The 22,004-nt window shown below is 48.3% G+C and overlaps 6 protein-coding genes and 1 non-coding gene across 7 annotated transcripts; 5 read left to right on the plus strand and 2 right to left on the minus strand.

Annotated features, from left to right (window-relative positions):
* Nucleotides 1-2,488, plus strand: BCR38DRAFT_412156 (uncharacterized protein; the record flags this gene model as incomplete). The annotated part of the gene is made up of 12 exons (XM_040858660.1): nucleotides 1-3; nucleotides 36-173; nucleotides 226-310; nucleotides 463-544; nucleotides 593-710; nucleotides 902-963; nucleotides 1,120-1,232; nucleotides 1,283-1,441; nucleotides 1,491-1,718; nucleotides 1,776-1,958; nucleotides 2,007-2,368; nucleotides 2,465-2,488. 12 exons carry the CDS (start codon nucleotides 1-3, stop codon nucleotides 2,486-2,488), a joined length of 1,557 nt encoding a protein of 518 aa, XP_040712373.1.
* Nucleotides 2,489-2,490: 2 nt separating this feature from the next.
* BCR38DRAFT_397927 (P-loop containing nucleoside triphosphate hydrolase protein) lies at nucleotides 2,491-5,579 on the minus strand. Its single transcript, XM_040857676.1, has 5 exons — nucleotides 5,342-5,579; nucleotides 4,181-5,282; nucleotides 3,408-4,103; nucleotides 3,221-3,365; nucleotides 2,491-3,156 (listed from the first exon to the last, which is right to left on the minus strand). Exons 2-5 carry the CDS (start codon nucleotides 5,214-5,216, stop codon nucleotides 2,838-2,840), a joined length of 2,196 nt encoding a protein of 731 aa, XP_040712374.1. The 5' UTR covers nucleotides 5,217-5,282; nucleotides 5,342-5,579; the 3' UTR covers nucleotides 2,491-2,837.
* Nucleotides 5,580-6,346: 767 nt separating this feature from the next.
* On the minus strand, nucleotides 6,347-7,084 carry BCR38DRAFT_350548 (pyridoxal phosphate-dependent transferase; the record flags this gene model as incomplete). Its single annotated transcript, XM_040856570.1, has 1 exon — nucleotides 6,347-7,084. A coding segment is annotated over one exon (738 nt), but the record flags the coding sequence as incomplete, so codon positions are not given.
* A 2,046-nt stretch (nucleotides 7,085-9,130) lies between these two features.
* BCR38DRAFT_443412 (uncharacterized protein) lies at nucleotides 9,131-10,104 on the plus strand. Its single transcript, XM_040860871.1, has 3 exons — nucleotides 9,131-9,598; nucleotides 9,652-9,761; nucleotides 9,815-10,104. The coding sequence occupies exons 1-3, from the start codon at nucleotides 9,387-9,389 to the stop codon at nucleotides 9,835-9,837; spliced, it is 345 nt and encodes a 114-aa protein (XP_040712376.1). The 5' UTR covers nucleotides 9,131-9,386; the 3' UTR covers nucleotides 9,838-10,104.
* Nucleotides 10,105-14,455: 4,351 nt separating this feature from the next.
* BCR38DRAFT_t275 lies at nucleotides 14,456-14,558 on the plus strand. Its single transcript has one exon. It is a non-coding gene; the product is annotated as a tRNA-Thr (tRNA).
* Nucleotides 14,559-15,858: 1,300 nt separating this feature from the next.
* On the plus strand, nucleotides 15,859-17,755 carry BCR38DRAFT_497386 (uncharacterized protein; the record flags this gene model as incomplete). The annotated part of the gene is made up of 1 exon (XM_040864770.1): nucleotides 15,859-17,755. Exon 1 carries the CDS (start codon nucleotides 16,064-16,066, stop codon nucleotides 17,753-17,755), a length of 1,692 nt encoding a protein of 563 aa, XP_040712377.1. The 5' UTR covers nucleotides 15,859-16,063.
* Nucleotides 17,756-19,135: 1,380 nt separating this feature from the next.
* BCR38DRAFT_350524 (uncharacterized protein) lies at nucleotides 19,136-21,541 on the plus strand (the record flags this gene model as incomplete). Its single annotated transcript, XM_040856569.1, has 2 exons — nucleotides 19,136-19,298; nucleotides 19,344-21,541. The coding sequence occupies 2 exons, from the start codon at nucleotides 19,136-19,138 to the stop codon at nucleotides 21,539-21,541; spliced, it is 2,361 nt and encodes a 786-aa protein (XP_040712378.1).
* Between the last annotated feature and the right edge of the window lie 463 nt (nucleotides 21,542-22,004).

A 22,004-nucleotide genomic window follows, 5' to 3' on the forward strand; every position in this document is an offset into this window, starting at 1 on the left:
ATGGTACACACCGTATTTGCGCTGAAGAGGTACAGGACTACTATGTCATACCAAGCTATCCACATACGAAAAAAGAAGGTATTGCAACCTTTGTTCATTGTGGAGAGCCTCTCTTACCCGATAACCCTACGGATAATAATATCCGCGTTGCATTTACAAAAATCAAAGACCAGGTACGTATATCTATATTTATTCTATAAATCGTACACATACTAAGTATCTTAGATTGAATTTGATTATGCGGGAAGGGGTAGTACAACGAAGTTTACATCAACTTCGCTGAAGTTTATCGAGTTTGTATATGTCTCGCGTATGCATGTCTTATACTTACAACATATAGTGCAAATATGAAAGAGAACAAAGCATGACATATGGCATACAAGTGTAGTGGGGTTCGCCTTTGTGGTTGTCACGACGAGAGGTTAACAAATATACAAGAGTCATATAACCGTGTTGATGTAGCGCATATACACGATCTACAGAAGGAGCCTCCTTCTTTAAGCTCTTCTTCGGTCCATCAGTTACTAAAAGTTGAGACTGAGAAGTATTTCCCCTTTTTTATATATAAGATCTTTTACTAATTCTTTATTAGTCGGTACAATTCCTTTCTAAAAGACTGGAATAATCTCGGATATGCACCGTGGAAGCCGCTTCGTAGCATTATGGGTGCTTGTAGCGGCCAGCAAATGAAGGTTTTTGAGAGACATGGGGTGTGTGGTTCTTGTATATGCACCGGATGTGCCGTGCATATACATAATAACGCTAATAACTGTAGAACATATTTGTCGGCTGTAGCAGAAGTTGTTATATGGAACCTTGGCATGCAGCTTGGTCGATTCCTAGGCATACGTCTCGGATTGATATCGATTATCTTCGTCACCTCTGTATTACTGGTATCCAGGGTCCAAAGGATAAATGCACCTGGGTTGGTCGTATTAACCAAGATAGGAGATTCTGTGGTATGTATGTCCATTGTTCATGCATTGCATATGCTAAAACTATAGGTCATGATCATCGCAGAGGCCAAGTGCCAGTCTGGCGCCAGCATTGTTAGGTCGAAATCGATATCTATATTCCGAAGAATATGCACCGCTTCAGCTACTTTATTATCGTCTTCAGGGGCGATCATAACCATCATCCTCCACTCCCAGACCGTATATCGGCTGATGTTGCACGGCATGTGCGAAACCAGATTCGCAGCTTCGGACCAGACGTGATAACTCTTACCACAAGTACGTCGAGATACCATGCATATGCACAGCTTCTACTAATCAGAAAATAGGGATGTTTCTCCTGTCTGGAGTTTTATCATCAATACGAGATGTGTTTGGCGTTGATACGCTACGCCAAATCGAAGATGGCTTGAATATTGAAGATCGTGTCGAGGCTCTTATTCGAAAAGAGCGGCTAATGATCTTCCCAGCCGGATCACATTTTGCAGGTATGTACATATCCTATGCATATGCATCGTATATACTAATCTAGCGTAGGAGCATGTCGACAGTTTGAGCTAGAAAAGAATAAGCCCCGAAGCCAACGTTGGATTCGACATATCCACCGCTTCGACGATTATAAGCACTTCCTTATTATTTGTTGTACCCAGAAGCAAGCTGAACTTTGGAAATATGAAAAGTTTCTACAAGTTGATCTATCATATAAGATGATTAAGGGCGATACGAATTTATTCTCATTTGCTGGGGAGAATAAAGATATAGGACGTAAGTATTAATCAGGATTTGCTATGCATATGCACATGATATACTAATTATCTCTAGGTATTATTACGTATATCTACTGCTTCACAAATTGGGATTCTAGAGAGGCATATGCAGTAATCTTTCAAGAGATCTTCAGGATAGTAGCTGATATTACTGGAGAACCTATAAAAGGGCATCATCTAAATGGTGGTATAGGTATCCAGGCCGTCACTTTGGATATGTGTCCGAAACAAGCACCAGGTACGTTTATAGTTAGTATATATACGGTATTTACTTACTTAAACCTAGGTCTCGGGGACTATTTACGTACTATAGATCCCTCGCGTACATGGGAAGAACATCTACGGCATATACTTATCTTCTGCTATGTACATGTACAACGTAACTTCTGGTCACGATACCCGAATCACCCGTGGTATAATCACCTTTATAAGCTCTGGGAGACGAAAACACGTACTGGATATGTCGAGCTCGTGGAGCGCATAAGCAGACAGTACCCAGAGCTAAGAAAGTGGTTTAAGGGTAAACAGGTTGACTGGGTTGTTGCTGGACTCGTCCCTTCCGAGGGACTTGTTAACCGTATTAGCAGGACATATGCTTTTAAGCATTCAAACCTTGCTGAGTTTACTCATTTCGAGGAGAATAACGCTGTAGGGCGAAGACTAACATTTGTTGCTGCACTTATTATGTAAGGATATACTATCTATATACTACATATTTGCGTAATATATACTAATATAGCCTAGTCTCCACCGATTTATTCAGGATAAGTCTCATAAACACTTTATTCAGAAAGAGCATGCGATAGCCCAAAGCTGGCGTAATACCTCTCAAGAGGGAAAGATGAGCAGGCAAAATCAGCGTCAACGAGCGAAGCATCTAAAGCATGCAGAGCGTCGGCGACAGGACCCCTCGAGGCACTGGAATCCCCAGAATCCCTTCGATAGTCAGCTTGTTCATGCAGCGCATATGCGCAGCTCCAGTCAAGTTAATGACACTTCATCTGTTATCAGCGAGAGTTCTAGCTTTCGGAGTCGTTTACTTGAAACGCCGGGGGTAGACACATCTGCCCTTGGTTCAAGCCCAGCATATGCGGTGTTAACACGAAAAAGAGGCCAGTCAAATCTGAGTCAGACAGAAGAGGATATTGCGCGTACGCAACGTATACAGGAGAAGGCGGGTGAGATCGCAAGGCTTGAACAGCGAAGAAGCAACGTCTTGTGACATGATTGATATAAAGCAGCGGTCTCGTAGGCGGTGGGATAGTTTCTCGGTGGAATAGGCAAATGCTACCCCGGCTCCTAGCCAGGATAGAAAGGCAACCCCTGCCACCATCAAGAATAGACCAGCGTACAGATCAATGTCGTTTCTGAGTTGATGGTACCTCAACGAATGGAGTGACAGAGTCTCTAGCACTTTTGCAAATATTACCGATTGCCTGTTGAGATTGTCAGTTAGCAGCTTCCAACCACTGGGTGAAGACTAAGAAATGAGCAACTGACCCCGGAATCGCTAAGCCGGCAATGATGGAACAGCATAGCCCCAGAATCAAGAGTGGATACTCCTTGCTGTTATGCTTGACGTTGAAGGCCAAAGTCCTGGTCAAGCCCAAGCTTTCGATCTTCTTTTCGAAGTTTGACACGTCGGCTGAGCCGTTTGACAGACTGTTTTAGATAACGTCCAGATCACGAGGTTGCTTCTCATTTAGGTCTTGCACAAGGGCATCCTTGCCATGACTATGGGCCTCTGCCTCTTCGATTCCTTCATGACTATCGTTGCTGCTGGCCAATTTGCCTTCCGAGGAGCCAGAATATATCTGCTGTGCACGAACCAGGCTGGGGTAGTGACCATCCCGGGCGACTATATCGTCATGAGTACCCTGCTCTGCCACTCGCCCTTCAGACATGACGATGATGTTGTCGGAGTGGCGGATTGTACTCAACCGATGGGCAATAATGATTGTTGTATGCTGCCGTGCTGCTTCCTCAATAGCTACTTGTACTGTAGCTTCTGACTTGGAGTCCAATGCGGAGATGGCCTCGTCCAGCAACAGAATTGAGAGGTTCCTGATCAAGGCTCTGGCAATGGAAATCCGCTGCCGTTGGCCCCCAGCGAGCTGGAATCCCTTCTGTCCAACCTGAGTCTGGTAGCCTTCCGGGAGGGCTGTGATGAAATCATCGGCATTCGCTTTTCTTGCCGCTGAAATAACTCGTTCTCTGATTTCTTCCGGGCTTTCTTGTATCGCCTTCTCCCTGCGGCTAAGTTCTCCATACCGGATGTTCTCAAAGATGGTTGCGTCGAAAAGTCTAGGCTCTTGTCCAACGAGAGCCATCTGGCCTCTGAGCCAACTAAGATTAAGTGATTGGATATCCTTCCTGTCCAGGCCTAAAATCAGTCAGAAAATTCAATTGATATGATCATTTCTTGCGCATATCGGCAGCGGCTGAGAAAGGTCCACTCACAAACCTTGCCTGCTGTTGACTCATAAAATCTCTCTATCAAAGCGACAATGCTGCTCTTTCCACTGCCCGAAACCCCTAAAATGGCCGTTATTTTCATTGCAGGACACGCAAACGACACCTTGTGCAGGACGATTCGGTTATCTCGCGAAGGATAGATGAGACTGACACCTCGAAATTCAACATCTCCTTTTACGGTAGCGGAACAGTCCCCCGAGCTCGCGAAAGGGTCCTGTGTAGAGCGTCGGGCGATCTCCTCGAGAGAAATCTCTGCACTCGAAACTGTTGAACTAAGAGCTTGTGCTGCAGGGTCGATTCTGACAATAACAAAGGCCCCGATAACCACCACCAGTGCCGTAGTGGTCAGCGCCGCCACAGATACTTCGCCCCGAACAAAGAAAATAGAGCTAGCCCAGAACGTTAGAGCATACACAAGAGAGGGCACAGCGTTGGAACAGGCAATCATGCCCGCGATCGCATTCTGGCTTCTGATACCAGGCCGTCTTGCGCTCGTCAAACACGAGGAATACTTACCGGCTATGTGCTCCTGGATGCCAAAGGCCGACACGAGCCTCATGGAGGCGATTGCCTCTTCGGCGAGACTAGACGCCTGGCTGCTTTGTGCCATGACTATTTTGTGTTGTTTTACGACATACGCGCCGCCGAACGAACCAATGACGACCATGGCAACGAAGGTTGGGCTGAGGACTAGCGCTGTCTTCCAGTACATGATGAAGTTGATAACGAACGCCGTGGCAAATGTCGCGAAGGCGGTCAAGGCAATGGATGCTTTGCTCGTGATTCCCTCCTGCACGAGATTCATGTCGGACATAATACGGGTGGATATCTCGCCGGGGCTGTGGGTGTCGAAATAAGCCATGTTCTGGCGCAAGATTGCCTTCAGATATGCATTTCGAAGGGCACGTATGATGCGTTTGCCAGAATAGTAGAACTCGACCGTTGACACGTAGATCACGACAAAGATAGCGATGGCTAAATACACGTAGTACAGTGTATATTTGTCGAGTTTTGAGCGCATTTGACGTTTTTCGACAGATCCACCTACATAATCGTCAAAGGCGCCGACGAGATTACCATATATAACCTATAATACAAACGTCAAACGTTTAAGACTACGCGTATAAACATGGTTCGCTATCATACAGCTATAAGTGGGTTCAGTATGCCCCCATTACTGCGCAGATAAAGCTGACGAGCAGTAGTCTTGTCGAAGGCAGTAGCATATTCGAAAATTGTTCTTCGGTGGCCTGGATCCTTAGGGAGTAGACCGTTAAGTTGATAGCCAAGGATGTTTCTCTCCTTCTTGCTGAGATCTATCTTGGAGATGACGATGCGAACAATTGCAGATTAGTGAAACGAGGTCGAGGCTGAAGCACTAGTGCGGAGGCTAAGTTTAGGAAGTTTCAATCAATTATTGTGTCTCTAATGTTTTTCATACAGATAGTGATTGCATTCAAGGAAAAAACATGTTCCGTGTTAGTGCTTAGTTATTTTTCTTTAGCCCGAGAACCGTTCTAATGAGGAGGACTGCCACAGTGGATAAAAATTGATCCTTCTGACTGTACCTTACCTAACAGCTGACCATCTTAGAATCTGCATAAAGGTCAACTTACAACCCCTTCCTGTAAGGTCAGCTTACACCCCTTCCTGCAAGGCCAGCAACTCAACCTAATCGCACTTCCATCCGTGACGATAGCACTCAGGTAGCATAGCGCAGTGCAAAGGGTCATGCAATGAAAGAAGGAAATCACAACTTAATGAAGGCCCAGGTCACCTGACCTCCTGTAGTTAGATAGGCTTGCGCTGCCACCACAGGTTGCCACTATAGCTGACCTATTCATCACTTTTCTAGGTGTCCATCACAACTCATGATCACATGGGAATTCCTCGCATCCCGTTAAGCGTGCTGAAGCACAAGGTGAGGAGATTCTGTGATGTTGCATCCGTATGTTCATCTTAGACCCCGGATTCGTTAACAATGCCGTAGTCGCTGCATCAGAATATCCGATGTGTTGTTAAAAGCGGCGCTGGCATTAAGTAAGCGCTTTAGAACTCTCCTCGACTGAAGTTTATATACTTTACAGTGAACACTATGGTCTGTTGAGGCGTGAACAACGTTCTATTTCGAATGTGTTATATCCACGCCGACTAGCATCGAACTCTATCCTTAAAATGCGCTTGTACTAGTACTACATGATCCAAAACATTGATGGATGTTTGGACATCGTGAAGGTTATTATAATGAACCAGGCTCACACGAAGCACACCTTCATCACCGAGTCCAAGGACACCATGCACCGGTCTGAGCGAGTAAGCGTTCCCTGCTAAGATACGGCATGGAGACGACTCGTGAATGATCCTAGCGATCACCTGGGAGTGCACTCCGTTAACCGTGAACGAAACAAGAGATACTCGAAGCTTCAGATCAGACGACTTTTCGCCATAAAGAGTGAACCATTCCGGGTGTGAATTGAGGTATTCAAGCAGAGGTCGGACGATGACTACCTCATGTGCAATGATGTTATCCCAACCGAGGCGCTGAATGTACCGTACTATCTCAAGTACACCGTCCTCGAACTCGAAGCAACTCATGCCCTGGCGGACTTTGACGTTAAGGGGTGTGGGGTCGAGATGGTAATGACTTAGACTCGTCATGAATCGTTGTTGTACGGAGCTGCGGGCGTACATTTGTGCGTAATGCGGCCCAAACAACTTGTACCAGCTGAAGAAATAGAAGTCAACGTCCATTACTTTGACATCAATGGGCCGGTGAGGAGCCCAAGCTACTCCGTCGACCGAGAGTATGGCATCCGGAATTGTATGGACAACATCTGCGACTGCACGAATGTCATGTATAGTACCGAATATGTTTGATACATGACCACAAGTTGTTTCCTAATCAAGTTTCTTCTTACTTCTTACTACTAGACGTTCTTTCTATATTATGGAGAAACCTAAACTAACTAAATGGAAAGCTTGCGAGAAATGCGGCGTGGTTGTCCACAGGGGTTCGCTCGCGAAACATTCTACTATTCTTCATAATTATTGCCATCATTGCCATCGATACTACGCAGGAAAGAAATGGGAGCGGCATCAGCAATTATGTTCGGGTAATATACAATTCGCTTGTCGTAAATGTCGAGAGGCGTTCACAAGCCTATATTATCTCCAGAAACATGAGTCGCGTTTGCGCTTTCATTGTCGATGTGGGGAGTCTGGCCTCAAGATCCAGGAAAAAACCCACGCCAATATCTGCAGGGCAACCCAGCCTTTTTTACAGTTTGTAAACACCTATAACCAAAGGGCAGCTACAGCAATCAAAAAGGCACGTACAATATTCGGTCAGATGAATCATGCCCGTCCTGATTTATAGGCGCGATATAATAATATTCTGGAGGCATGTGATATTGGACAGGCAATCACAGCAAACCAATATCTAGCTAGATCTTGGGATATATGCACGCCTACTCACGAGTTCATTCTCTGTACTTAAGAAGAAGCCAGGATTATTCTAGAGAAAGCGACACCGGTCTTACCTATCCTCATCCCTGCAGAGCTCCATGATGGCTACTCTTGCCTGTCAATAGAAGGGTTTCTGGATTATCTTGGAGCCCAGCCGACACTCGATGTCCACAACTTCAACCGAAACATCTCCCCACCGCCTGAAGAAGTTCAAGATCTATCGTCATTAACATTCGACATACCATCGCGGATGAATTCTCGAGACGCGATTGTACTATTCAAAGATCAGAATAAAGGGCCCGTTAATTTTCTGAACCTCAGCTGCTTAAAACAGAACCCTGTTCCACCTTGTCTATCGAACCTGCGCCCTTATCAGATCCTAGAAGCACTAAAGGAAGTCCCGGGTAGTTGCAAGAGGAGTCGTGTACAATTCTCCGACCTTTCGGAGTGCGCTCGATTTCATATATGCGGCAAACGAGGGGCTTTGATACGTGACCCCATGGGGGTTACTCTATAGCTATAGATAAGATAGATAAGAGCTATAAAAGAGCTCTGCCAGGCCAGAATAGCTGACCTGGCCATCCTTTCCCAATACAACAATTCACACCCCATATGCACTCGCATCAAATGGTAGCATCTCCTCGAGATTGAGTAAATCCACCAAACCAAACCAACCATCTATCGATCGATCAAGATCACCATCACGGCTACGATCCTATCGCCGCCAGCGTTTCGCACGCACCAAAACCAGCCAGATCGGCCCCAGATCTATCAAGATCACCATCGCGTCACGCACCTATCACGCACACCTTCATTAAGAGGACCCTTTCATTAGGCCAGTCTTCTAGCAGCACCTAAGTATTACGATCGCAGCGATTACGAAGCGATCACTATCACAGTCTATCGAGGGACCCTTTCACTAGGCCAGTCTCTACCAGAATAACCGTCCCGGAGTCTATCTACAACATCAAGCGCCCACAGCCGCCGGCCGTCAAGATCTCTTCGACTTCGTTTCCTTTCATCGAGTCGAGTCTATCGCCGTCGCCTTCCGATCATACGATTCCCTATACTAAACGCACTAGAGCGAACATATCGTCAAGAGCACTGCCCCGAACACAGTCAAAGGTGTCAGCATCCGTATCCCCGTCAAGGTCAGATATACAGCAGCTGGCAACATGATGCAACAGTACTTTGGCCTGGCCATCGACACAATGCCTTCGGAGACCCCGCTATACAGAGCTTGGCTTGAGCAGTCTCCTCCGAATACAGCGATTTGGCCAACTTAACAGCTCTACACCTTGGCAAGTACCGCTGCACCAAACGTACTGAGGACAGTACCATTTTCCGTGTAGCCCGGCATTTTGATACGTGACCCCATGGGGGTTACCCTATAGCTATAGATAAGATAGATAAGAGCTATAAAAGAGCTCTGCCAGGCCAGAATAGCTGACCTGGCATCCTTTTCCAATACAACAATTCACACCCCATATGCACTCGCATCAGGCTTTCTCGCTACCTCATATCGACCATCACGGCGTTCTTACGACGGTTTTTAACGAGGCGGGGGGAAAACTTTGGATATGCTGGCCACGAGGTGATGTTTCTAAGTGGGCTTGTTCAAATAATCAGCCTAAGCGACCATATTGTGGACTATACTTGTACCTAGGCTGCACCTTAATCCAGCCACCAGGAACTATTCACGCCCCATTTTCTATCAGATGTCCTTATGACCAGAACAATGCACTGGGATAACCGAAACATGCTCCAAATTATGGAACTATCGAAGCTTGATGCGGAATATCAACATATTACGAACGAAGGAGTGGCTAAGGAGTTCATACGCAAGATCGGACGGATCGCGGACCTGTGGGCACAAGGCTGCCCTTCTTGGACGTGGCCGCAAATAGAACACTATGATCAATTCATCGCTATTAAGAAGTTAAAGCTACCTAATCGTTCCCAATTCTTATAACTAGCTAATGCGAAAGTAGTGGTTTGAACAGGGCTGCAAGTGTAAGAAGAGGTGGGGTAAAAGTTGCAAATGTCAAGGAGAATGCAATTGTCGTTGCCACGATGGAGACCCGTGTCCTTCTTAAGCTATGTGAGACTTCTAATCACCTGTCTATGCCTCCTGAGCACTAACTCGTTCGTTAGATTACAAATGTTGCGGGATATAAGGCGGACGGAGTATTGATACCTTCGTATTACAGGCCGCTTACCAATGCCCATAGTTATGGGAATGACAGAAAACATATCATGCGTACCGGAGAAATAGAGAGGCTTAAATAATGTGTTCGGAAATTTCCATCCAGGAATTTGCATAAATATAAGAGTAACTGGGGAGGCGACTTACCAGAAGATCGTCTCACGGGAGGGCTCTAGGCAACGAAGCGACTTTAAATATCATATTAGAAGAGAAATATAAGAGTAGCTACAAGGTTAGGGATAGTAGTAGGCGAGATGGATAGAGTGTATAGCTGTTCATGGCGATCTCGATTTTATTGCTTAGCTTAGTGAATTGAAGTGAAAGGAGATAGCTGTAGGGGGGGAAGGGGAGAAAGGGGTTGCAAGAACCTTGCGTCCGGATCCAACAAAGGAACCATCGAGGGCATATAAAAACATAGTTTGTGTTCTCGGAAAACTCGCTTATTTTACTTTCCTCCTCACTTAGATAATGAACAGTATTTTGCCATGTTGAGCTGTATAGTTTCGCAGTGAGCCCGTCACATATTATCTAACTCATCTTCCACTCTTTTATTCCTGGCACTCTGGCATTATTATGAGCAGCACCTTTCGTGCACCTTCCTCCGTTTCTTCTGACGACCGAAGTACGCCCGACGACGCGATGGCAGAACCACCCTCTCAAGCGGGCTTGACTTCACAAGCGGCAAACGCCCTGTTCACACCAGAGGTTCTTGAGCAACTCAGAAACCTCTTGAGGACCGACGAAGCTCCCACGCCGAAGCTCGTCAGAGCCCAACCGACTGGCGCTAAGAAGAGATCGGAATGGCCGAAATGGGACGGCAAGAAGGAGACGTACATGACATACATCCACAAGCTCGAGGTCAAGATCGAAGTGGATTGGGACATGCTGGGCAGCCGAAAGGCTATCTGCCTGGATATAGTCAACACCCTCTCCGCGGACCTCCAAACTCGAGTGGCACACTGGTTCAAGAAAGGAGGACCAGATGGTGAATACGACCACGAGAAGTTTATCGACCACTTCAACGAGAACTTCGAAGACAAACAGGCCACCAATGCTGCTGGAGAAGACCTCGCACATATGCGTCAAGGGACACATCAGCTCTTTGCAAACTTCCTGCGAGACTATGAACACAAGCTAGCCCAAGCTGACGGTCTTGACTGACCTGATCGAGTTAAAATTAATGGGCTCAACATCGGCATAAACGACCGGTTACGAAATGCTCTGGTCTCTGTGAACGAGTTGTCTGACGACAATTACCCTCTCTTTGTTATGCAATTGAGACGGACGTCGGGGAAGCTGGAAGCCTTGGAGGACTATACCTGAAGGTCAGGACACAAAAACGCCAAGACAGTGTATAGCCACCGAAACGGCAGGTCACAGCCCACCGTCGCCACACAGGGAGGAAGCTCATCCGGTACAAGAACCAGGCCCTCCTCCCTTCCAGCACCGCCCGCGATTGACCATAAGGGAGATGTTGCAATGGCAGGAGTCGACAATGTCACCCTCCAAACATTAGCAACCCTTGTTGCTGCAATGCAAGGGAACCCTGGCCGCAGCAAGAAGAAGGTCCGGAGCAGAGGTGGTGACAAGCCGAGGGCGCCCTGGATGCCTCAGGAGGAATTTGAGCTCCTCAAGGATCAAGGCAAGTGTACCCGCTGCAAGAAAAGCAGGCCATTTTGGTTTCAATTGCCCGGACTTTTCGAGGCCAGCAAAGCCATCTCGAACGAATCACGCACAGTCCAAGGCCGTAGCGGGATACGTTTCCGAAGACTCAGTGTCGTCGTCGGAAAACGAGTAACCCCTGAGCTAAGACGCACTCAGGGGTCGGAAACAATCTCGGCGAAGGAAGTGAAGGAAGCAATGAAAAAGATGGATAGCACACCGTTTCTCATAGATACACTAATTAACTCAGGTTTTTATGTGGACTCTCTGTTCGATACCGGCTGCCTTTGTTTCTCTGCATTTTCGGAGGGACTAGTCCGACGTCGAAAATTACCGCGCATACCCGTCAAGGCTCGAGAGCTTCAATTAGCTGAGAATGACGATAAGAAGAGGTGGATCCGAGAAATCACCCACGTTGGCATGGACATTGACGGGAGACGAGAAACGGTGTACGGGTACATTATCCAAGATCTGGCATATGACGTAATCCTTGGGAAACCATGGATGGAGGCCAACGATGTGGTTTATCTCGCAAAGAGGAGAGCTATTCGGTTCGGCAGCAAGAAACACGGTCTCGTAGTCAGGGAGAAAGGATGGTATCATACTCGCGCTCCGAATGACGTGAAGAAGCGAGTCTCAGCGGTATCAGTGGGTGCTGCACGGATGATCATCGGCAGCCACTTTACGGTTCTCGCGAGGAGAGCCAGGAAGGATCGAAAGACTCGGCTATTTGCTGCTACAATGGCAGATATTAACAAGGCCTTAGAGCCAAAGAGGAAGCAATCGCCTAAAGAAATAGCGGCCAACTTACCTCGAGAAGTGAGGGAAAACGCCCGGTTCTTCACAGAGGATGAGAATAACGAGGTTCCCCCACATCGCCCTGGAGTCGACATGGAAATCGAGCTCCAGAAGGACGAATATGGACGCGAGAAAGAGGTCCCAAATGGACCCCTCTATGACATGTCCAGGGAAGAGCTCCTAGTACTTAGGAAGACTCTTACCGACCACCTTGATCGAAATTGGATTAGGGCCAGCGCCTCCCCAGGAGGTGGACTCCGATTCTGCGTGGATTATAGAGAACTGAACGCGATCTCTGAGAAGGACCGTTACCCACTCCCTCTGATACGGGAGACGCTGAGAGCCGTGGCAAAAGCTACATACGTTACGAAGGTAGACGTGAGAGCCGCTTTTCACAAGCTTCGGGTTCGAGAGGGAGATGAGTTCAAGACGGCGTTCCGTACGAGGTATGGTTCTTTTGAATGGTTGGTAACGCCATTCGGGCTCACAGGGGCCCCAGCGGCGTTCCAGAGGTGGATCAACAAAGTTCTCAAAGACTTTTTGGGAGACTTCGTTTCGGCTTACTTGGACGATGTCTTGATCTATACTGGCGGAGACCTGACAGACCACTGGGTCAAAGTCAATACTGTCCTTGCCAAGCTGGGAGCTGCTGGCCTGAAACTCGATCCGAAGAAAAGCGAATTCGCGGTGAAGGAAACAAAATACCTAGGTTTCATTATTTCGCTGGGCGAGGGGATTAAGGTCGACCCGGAGAAGGTCGAGGCTATTAGAGGCTGGGAAGCCCCCACGTCAGTAAAGGGGGTTAGAAGCTTTATCGGTTTTGCCAACTTCTACAGGAACTTCATCCCAGACTTCGGCAAAATCGCCGACCCCCTATTACGCCTGACCAAGAAAGGCACGAACTTTCAGTGGCGTGGGAAGGAACAACAAGCGTTCGACCAACTCAGGGAGCTGTTTATGACCGCACCAGTTCTCGCTATGTGGGACGAGTCGAAGGATACGATCTTGGAAGCTGACTGTTCCGGATACATGATGGGCGGGTGTTTATCACAGGTCGACAAAGAAGGACGACTCAGGCCCGTCGCCTATTTATCCAAAAAGCTGAGCCCAGCAGAATCAAACTACGAGATTCATGACAAGGAACTGCTCGCGGTAGTCAGGTGCATGGAGGAATGGCGTGGCATGCTCATCGGATTGGAAAAGCCCTTCGTGGTACTGTCAGATCACAAGAACTTGCAGTACTTTATGACAACCCAAAGACTCTCAGAACGACAAGTCCGGTGGTCACACACCCTCTCGCAGTTTAATTTCACGCTGAAGCTCAGGGCTGGTAAGAGCGCTTTACGTCCAGATGCACTCTCACGGAGAGAGCAAGACATGCCTCAAGGCGTCGACGATGAACGCCTACGAAACAGGGAATTCCAATTACTGAAGGACTCATGGGTCAAGCCTCACCAGGCGGACTTTGTACAGACCCAGATCTCCTCCATACAACTCGCCCCAGTGTCAACCGAGCAACAGTCAGCCAGCCTGCCCAAAGGACGAAACAACTGGACGGTAAGAGACGTCAATAGCGTGGAGACTACGCCTTTTTGGGCTACTTACCAGCAGGCATTGTGGTGCCTAGGAACGTGATTTCACAGCTCCCATGGTATCCAGTAATGCGGTTCTGCGAGCGTCATGGTGTCCAGTAACCTGATTCACGGCTTCGTAGGGTTCCTAGAAACCTAGATGAGGGATGGCGGAGCTCCTGACTGCCTGCTGTGTCTAGTAACGCAGTTCACAGACTACTGCCATGTCTAGTAACCTGGCTCAAAGCATTAAGTCGTGTCTAGTAACCCCCGCCCTTAGGCCGTAGCTGTGCCTAGTCACCCGGCTTATAGATAGTGCATTGTGTCTAGTAAGATAACTTTAAACACTCGACGTGCCCAGTAACCTGATAGGGCTTTCAAAGGGTGGAGCCAATCGGACAGCAGCGCAGGTACATGGGATAAATATACAAGCCACTTGGAAATAAGCTTAAACGGTATAGGATGAAGAACTATGGAGTAGTGAAATAAGAACTAGCAACAGCCAGTTCCAATTGAAACTTATATATAGCACTTCTCGCCATGTTCTTATTTTAGCGTGTCGGCTGGTGTAGTTGGTCACTTCGCTGGTAGATAAGTCCCGATTTGAGCCTCGCCCACTTGGGTCGGTGACGAGTCGCGGGTTCGAATCCCGCAGCTGACACACAAGGGGGTTTAGTCAACCCTTACGGCGCGCTGCCCACCTTGTTGACTTCGCCTACCTAGCGATAATAGGGAGATTGGTGCAGTTTAGGATTACGAGCATCCTAGCCAGTCGACCGTCAAGCACTACGTCGGCGGAATATAACTCGACAGCCGGTCCAGAATTCGAATCGTTAATCCGACCCCTTATCGGACCTCGCCTATCCGATAACGCTCGTCGGCGAACCCGTCCCCTCACGATAGAAGGCGCGCAGCACGCCCCCTCGCCGCGATTCTTGCGAGCGTCTAGACCACGTTACGGTCTATCCACTTGAGCGTATGGTTGAGATGTATACGCTCGACGAGAACCCCAATTAGCAGATACTACGACTTGTCGCGACAAAAAATAGTCGAGCATCTTCTGCACATCAGCAGCATCCCACCCCTGAGGACGAGTTTAAGTGCCACATTACCACGCTTATCGGTAGTTCAGGCAGGGGTTGTAGCACAGACTTAGGGAGGGACAGGAGGTTTAGTAGTCGTTTGGCTACAAGTTTACCTGTATAACCGCCCGACGCGGCTTAAGGGCCCGCTATATCATCTATAGCCCCTTAAGGGAGTACTTGTAGAGGTACCGAGGGTTAACACCTACGGCGTATTTAATATTATTATTTTTTTTTATTTTAGCGTTATGCGTTTTTAGTAGGTGAAGGGTCTCCACCCACGAAGCTATTTTTAACTAAGCCATTCCGACGTGGCCAGAACTGGACTCAACTTACCATAGTAGCCAAAATAAAAAAGGTTCGATTTTGGAATTGCTCCTAGAAGGCTCCTAGGTTATATAAATAGTGTAATATCTCCATAAAAGTTGAGCCTATGATGTCCAGTACTATCGTTTTGCGGGTGCCATGGTGTCTAGTAATGTGGGCTCGGAAAGTGCGTCGTGTCTAGTAACGCAGCTTTTAGGCCGCTGTTGTGCCTAGTAGCCCGGCTCAGCCCCTTCAGAGCCGTGCCAGGTTACTGGACACCACAGGACCGTAAAACCGTGATACTGGAAACCATGGGACGCAGAACTTACGGAGTCCAGTAACCTGGTTCCAGGGCTTCGTGGGGATCCTAGAAACCCAGTTACCTTGTAAAGACCATGTGTCGTGCCCAAGAACCTGCGATGCAACGTGTCTAGTAACGCAGCTCCCGGAGCTGCTACCATGCCTAGTAACTGTGGATCCAAATCAGAGGATCTGATTGGCTACATCGTTGCTCTTAAGCAACATTTCGTAGCTTCGGAAATAGCTGAGCTTTCTAGAAAAAACACCATCAAAAGAGATCTGAACCACACAACTGACTTGGCACGAAATCAATCCTGATATTCGTGACTTGAGTCCTGTGAGGTCAGATCGACCAGGATACACAAAAATAATTATTTTTGTTGAGACACCCTCAGCAAATCCTACACAAAACGCAACCGCAAACATCACAATCACCACTACGTCACGTCCGTATCACGACCGTGTCACTACCGCGCAAATGGCTGAACCCCGTCCAGCTTCACCTACAATCACTGCCGATGATGTGGGCGGCAAACTCGAAGCACACGCCAACAACGCACAGATTGTCAAGCATGTCAACAATGTGACTGCTAGCATTGCTGACCATCTTACCAAGCAAGCCCAAAGCATCCATTCGCTAGATCAAAAGCTGGAAAGCAAGTTCAACGATGTCAATAAGCAGCTTTCCGAGCTTATGGCAGCTATTCGAGCGAATAACAGCGTCCCTAACTCACACACAACCACCGCTGACGATGAAGCTACTATTGATGAGACCACTGCTGAGACTCCTCACAATGCTGACGTTACCGCTCGACAGAACGGTATTCGAGACGCAGCCCGATTGGCCAAGTCGGGAATCCGACCAGATGGCACCGTCGACGCAGCCTGGAAGCCTGATAGACAGAGGCCTAGCTTAAAGCCTCTCCATGAAGGGCCGCGGTACTCTGATGCCGAACGGAATCTCGACGGTACGATCAACCTTACGCGAGCCTCTAACACTATGGCCTATACAGACGATGAGAAGCGCGTTCAAGACGCCTGGCCTGACATTATGCTTCAAGCTGAAGCTGAAGGACTTGGCGAGTGTCAAGAGAAGAACAAAGTTGTCCTGCCGGTACATCTCAAACTTGTCCGAGCCGACGAGAAGGTATTCGACAAGCTTAGCGAGATTCAGCTACTGCTACGTCAAGCACTCGTGCCCTATCGATTATGGGGTATTCGCGTTGCCCTCGAACTCAATGGCGATTTCCAGCAAGTAGCTGCTTGGGCAAAATCGTGGCGACCGTCGTGGGTCCTGTTTATCGAAGCGATCATACAGGTATTGAACAAGCACCACGTCTTGTACAACTCGATTACGAGCTTCACGTCTATGTTACCACGTCAGGACGAAGCTATGCTCAACTTCCTTTGGAGAGTCCGCGACGCATTCTATCGAATGCCTTCTAGCCAGCAATCGTCGTACCCTATCCGCGGTGTACTGACTGATAAGCTGAAGACAGTCACTCCAAGCGTGTGGAAAGACCTCCATAAGCATACGAATCTGATAAATACTGCCGAAATCATCGAAGAAGCTATCTATTATGCTGAGTTGATTACTCGCACTAAGATTGAAGACAAGGTCTTCAGTACGCCAGCAACTACTATCCAGCTTGAAGGCACTTCAGCTCCTTACTTCAACCTGAACATATCTGAAGCAACTACCTCTAAGCCTGGCATTGCACAATTGCAACCAGCTAACGCTGTTACCGGTACCCAAACTACACTCACAGGTTCCGCTATTTCTGATCCCCGCATCGATGATCGCACTGTTCATCTAAGCACAGAGAGTTGCTGTGCTACGCATGAATCACAAAACAAGTGTTTTAACTGCGGCAAAGTTGGCCATTGGGCTAAGGACTGCAGATCCAAGGTCAGCTGGCCAGGAAATGATAAATCCCCCGGTCAGAATGTCACAATCAAAGGCATGATGTATAAGGAAACTGACAAATTCGGCAATAAAGTCCGAAGAACGTTTGACAAGTGGAAGTCTAGCAAGAACGACAAGAAAGTATATTTTGTAGAGCCCGAGACCGGCGATGAAGACGATAGAAGCCCAGCAGAACGTCTCGAAGACGACGATATTGACGAAGAGCTTGCTGCAATCTTTGCAACTATCTATGACGAAGACTAGGACAGCCGCGTTCACCTCGTGGAAGTGAACGCTGGCAACCAACCACCACCATTACGCGACAAGCCGTTACGCGAAGGATTTGGTGATCCACATAACTTATTCGCAGCACGTCTTTAGAACAACCACAAATTTTCCGTCTTCTTCGACTACGGATGCACTAGTTGTTATGCGTCTAAATCACTAGCGAAATATCTTTCCGCATGCAACACGTCCAAACCAGCAACTATGTGTCAGGTGCAAATAAGCCACAGTGGCTTGGCCTGGACAGGGGTCGGAGATGTATAACTAGGCTGCTGTGACCCCTCTTCTTTTAGAGAGGGCAGCGATTAACTTGTCGTTATTGAGTCCCCTATACTACGCTATTGGTACCTACCTGGTGACTGGCAGCTTGTTTCGCTTGAGCACTCTCGTCCTTCACTTTGCACTTGAAATCCCGTGACACTATGACAGGCGTTGGCGGCTCAGGCCCGCAAATCGGACAAGATGCTGTGGTCACAGCAAATTTTCGTACGGATGATAGCGGCTGGAGCACTTCTTTCTCTGTCTCATGCGGGATTGTACCTGACGGCACTTTCCCCGGTGATCTTACCTTAGGTAAAGGCATCTTCCACAAATGGGGTCTTTACTGTAACGGAGATACGCGCAAGTCCGAGAAGGAAACAGTAACCCTGAGAAGGTTTGATGGAATGCCTGTCTTGCAACCAAGCATACCTGGTATCAGACGACAGACTTCCCGATAACGCGTTTCAAAGCGAAGAAAGGGAAGGAGACGAAGTTGATGATAACCAGCAGCAAATTGAACTACAATCGGTATTGAGATGCCTTCGGTGTTCTTGGGGGAGGAACGAAAGATACTTGTCTGATGAGCCCTTACTGTCTTTGAGGAGGATCTATTGATTGACTGAGGACAGTCAATTTGACGAAGGGGGTATTGTGGATCCAAATCAGAGGATCTGATTGGCTACATCGTTGCTCTTAAGCAACATTTCGTAGCTTTGGAAATAGCTGAGCTTTCTAGAAAAAACACCATCAAAAGAGATCTGAACCACACAACTGACTTGGCACGAAATCAATCCTGATATTCGTGACTTGAGTCCTGTGAGGTCAGATCGACCAGGATACACATAACCATGCCTGTACTAATATTTACGTATCAGTATCTATATACTAGTACATGGGCTCCTTAGCCTCAGGCTGGACCCATAAGCCACAAGTGGGTTAGTTGTGGGTCTGAAATTGTGGCTGGTGCGTTGTCGTCAAATGTTTTGGAACTAGTGAGACCAGAACTTTCTCGCCATCTCGTGACGCGTCACTCTATTTGCTCCATATGGCTCCCAATGCAAGAACATCAAGACTACAGACGCGAAACCTGCTGGGATGATGGACCAGCTCCGATTAAATATCACTGAAGACAACCTAAATATCATTGAAGACAACCCCATTGACACAGGCCTTGACAGTTTTCATGTTTCGTTCGCTTCGACCTGCCAAAGTCGCGGCCTCTCGTGTTCGCCAGGCTCCCTTGGCCATCTCGGCCATAATGGTAATTCGTTCCAATTTCATCTACCTACTTCTCTGACTAGTGCAGACCTCCAAGACTTGACTCTTGATCTCCTCGCAGCGCTGCAAGGCCTTCGAATCTCACGACTCCTTCCCTCCACTGGCAGAGGCAAGAATCTTCTCAGCGATCTGACTAGACTCAACTCTGCCGCCAATTCCGATAACTTCGACTTCGACCGAGTCCGGCCTCTTCTAGATGTAACGCTCGCCAAAAGCGCCGACGGCGACATCTGGGAGCAAGTCTACATCGCCGTCACCGAGTCCACCCCCCCTCCCCGACCAGTTGCCTCTTCTCTCCAGCAGACCCCATGGCTCCGCAACACCAGCAGCTTCCCGAACTCTTCCGAGTATAGAAAACACGTTGATGATGTGCTGAAGGAGGAGCTTGGCCCTATGTATATTGGGCTCCCTCACTTCTACGACACATTTTTCGACGACGTCGCCGATCTCAAAACAGCATCTGAGGCATTCTTCGAGCAGTGCATCGGTGGTACTGACCCATTCTTCGAAGACGGTTGGAGAGGCTGGCCACCGGACGCGAGACAGGACGATGTGCTCACATGGTTTACGGGCTTCTGCGAGGAACTGGCGGCGTTTGCAGAGGGCCGTGAGAATCGTCCTATGCGTCAACCGAGACTCTTGGCAAAGCCTAATGAGCTGATTGACGGTTCCGTGGGGAAGCGCAAGATGGACATTGGCTTCGTGAGCAACCCTCGTGCGGGAAAGGACACGAGATGCCAATGGTCTCAGATCCTGGTGCCAGGAGAGCTGAAAAGCAACCCCGCTGCCGATAAACCTTCCGAGGCATGGCTTGACCTTGGAAGATACGCGAGGGAAGTGCTCGCTGCGCAGGATACGCGACGTTTTGTACTAGGCTTTACTATCTGCGGGTCTCTTATGAGGGTGTGGGCTTTCGACAGGGTTGGTGGTATCGCCTCTGAACAATTTGATATCAACAAAGATGGGCATCGATTCGTGTTTACGATCCTCGGTTTCCTCTGGATGAGCGACAGAGAGCTCGGGTTTGATCCAACAATACTGACCGCAAATAAGGAGCGCTTTATCGAGATTAAGCGGAATGGTTCCACGGAGCGGGTCATTATCGATGGAGTAATGCTGCGGGCACGATGCATAGCCGGCCGAGCGACGACTTGTTGGAGGGCTCACCCCGACGGTCGCGAAGATATACCGCTTGTTATCAAGGATTCGTGGCAATATCCTGAACGTGATGAGGAGGGCGAACTGTTACGCGACATAGTGGACAAAAGTGTCGTTAATGTCGCCCGGTATTATTACCATGAGACGGTTCAGATTCGCAATATGGACGACGATATTCGAAATAACATTCGACGGGGACTGGACATTACCACAGCTACGAACTATCGGCCGGGACGCCCGATATTAAGCAACGTAGCAGCGGATACGGTGCGGACGGGCCGCACCAATGCGAGCATCAATAGGAAGCGGCCGTCCAGCCAGACTGACGCCGAGTTGCCACCGAGCAAGCGGTCTTGCTCTGTATCTCCAACGAAGGCTATCAGCGCACTGCCAAACCGGGTACATCGGCGCGTTATCCTCCGAGACTACGGCGAGCCTATATACACGGCAAGCTCCCGATCGGCTCTACTTGCTGCTCTGGAGGGCTGTATTGAAGGCCACGAGTCCTTGCGAAAAGCGGGCATTCTCCACAGAGATATCTCCATTAACAACCTCTTGATTAATGAGGACAGTGACAACCCGTCCTGGCCTTCATTCTTGATAGACCTTGACCTTGCCATCAGGGAGCAACGAGACGTTGCCTCGGGAGCAAAAGGAAAGACCGGCACGCGAGCTTTTATGGCAATCGGGACATTACTAGGCGAGCAGCATTCCTTTATGCACGATCTCGAATCCTTCTTCTGGGTACTCTTCTGGATATGCATACACTACGACACAAAGGGCAGAGATATGGGGCCAACTGAGTTTGATAGTTGGAATTACGAGAGCGACAATAAGCTGGTTCGATCAAAAGTTGGTACGATAGGCGATGAGAGTATCTTTCTCAAGATCGCGACTGAGAATTATACGCCATATTACCAGCCACTAATCCCGTGGGTTAATAGGCTACGAAGGAAGGTTTTTCCAAATGGTGAAACGTGGAAGAGGCCGGAGCCGGAGCTTTATTCCTCAATGAAGGAGATCCTTCGCGACGCGCGGAAGAACCTAGAAATGCCAGTAGACGAGTAGCGTTGTATGAAAAGACCAAGCCATTCACAATTGACCGAGCTTCATGGGCAACTCTAACCTCCACAGACTGTTTAGCATCCGTGAGTTGGTTCCTTTCGGTTCGCTTCCACCCATCTATGTCAATTTCTATGTAATCTTTGCCCTCTTCCGATACTCTGTTGATGACGAGATGATGCAGCGACTTTGTGTTTTCCGCTTCAATGGCGAGAAAACAGGATGGTGAGCTTCCCGAGGGCCAGTAGGCGTCTTTATATCCTGCTTGCTGCTGTACATGGGGGAATCACGTGATTGGATGTTGTATAGGGCTAAAGGAAACTAGACAACAAAACTCGTTCGTTCTGTCCTTCATCTCTCCCACAGGGGCACATAGTACTAAGCCCCTATGCTAGTACCGGGCTCTAGGGGATCACCAGCTCCTCTGTACTCTCCGAGTCTTCGCATCTCAAGTTCGCTCTCCGTAATT

Source organism: Pseudomassariella vexata, assembly GCF_002105095.1.
Source record: "Pseudomassariella vexata strain CBS 129021 chromosome Unknown BCR38scaffold_12, whole genome shotgun sequence".
In the NCBI taxonomy this organism is placed as follows: domain Eukaryota; kingdom Fungi; phylum Ascomycota; class Sordariomycetes; order Amphisphaeriales; family Pseudomassariaceae; genus Pseudomassariella; species Pseudomassariella vexata.

What these genes read in the sequence shown, in the direction of transcription:
- BCR38DRAFT_397927 (XM_040857676.1), bottom strand. Translation starts at nt 5,216, where the DNA reads ATGCGCTCAAAACTCGACAAATATACACTGTACTACGTGTATTTAGCC. An exon ending in GTCAACAGCAGGCAAGGTTT is followed by an intron (nt 4,104 to 4,180) that starts GTGAGTGGACCT and finishes GACTGATTTTAG; the next exon opens with GCCTGGACAGGAAGGATATC. An exon ending in CCTAAATGAGAAGCAACCTC is followed by an intron (nt 3,366 to 3,407) that starts GTGATCTGGACG and finishes CAAACGGCTCAG; the next exon opens with CCGACGTGTCAAACTTCGAA.
- BCR38DRAFT_443412 (XM_040860871.1), top strand. Translation starts at nt 9,387, where the DNA reads ATGACCAGAACAATGCACTGGGATAACCGAAACATGCTCCAAATTATG. An exon ending in CAATTCATCGCTATTAAGAA is followed by an intron (nt 9,599 to 9,651) that starts GTTAAAGCTACC and finishes ATGCGAAAGTAG; the next exon opens with TGGTTTGAACAGGGCTGCAA. An exon ending in CCGTGTCCTTCTTAAGCTAT is followed by an intron (nt 9,762 to 9,814) that starts GTGAGACTTCTA and finishes CTCGTTCGTTAG; the next exon opens with ATTACAAATGTTGCGGGATA.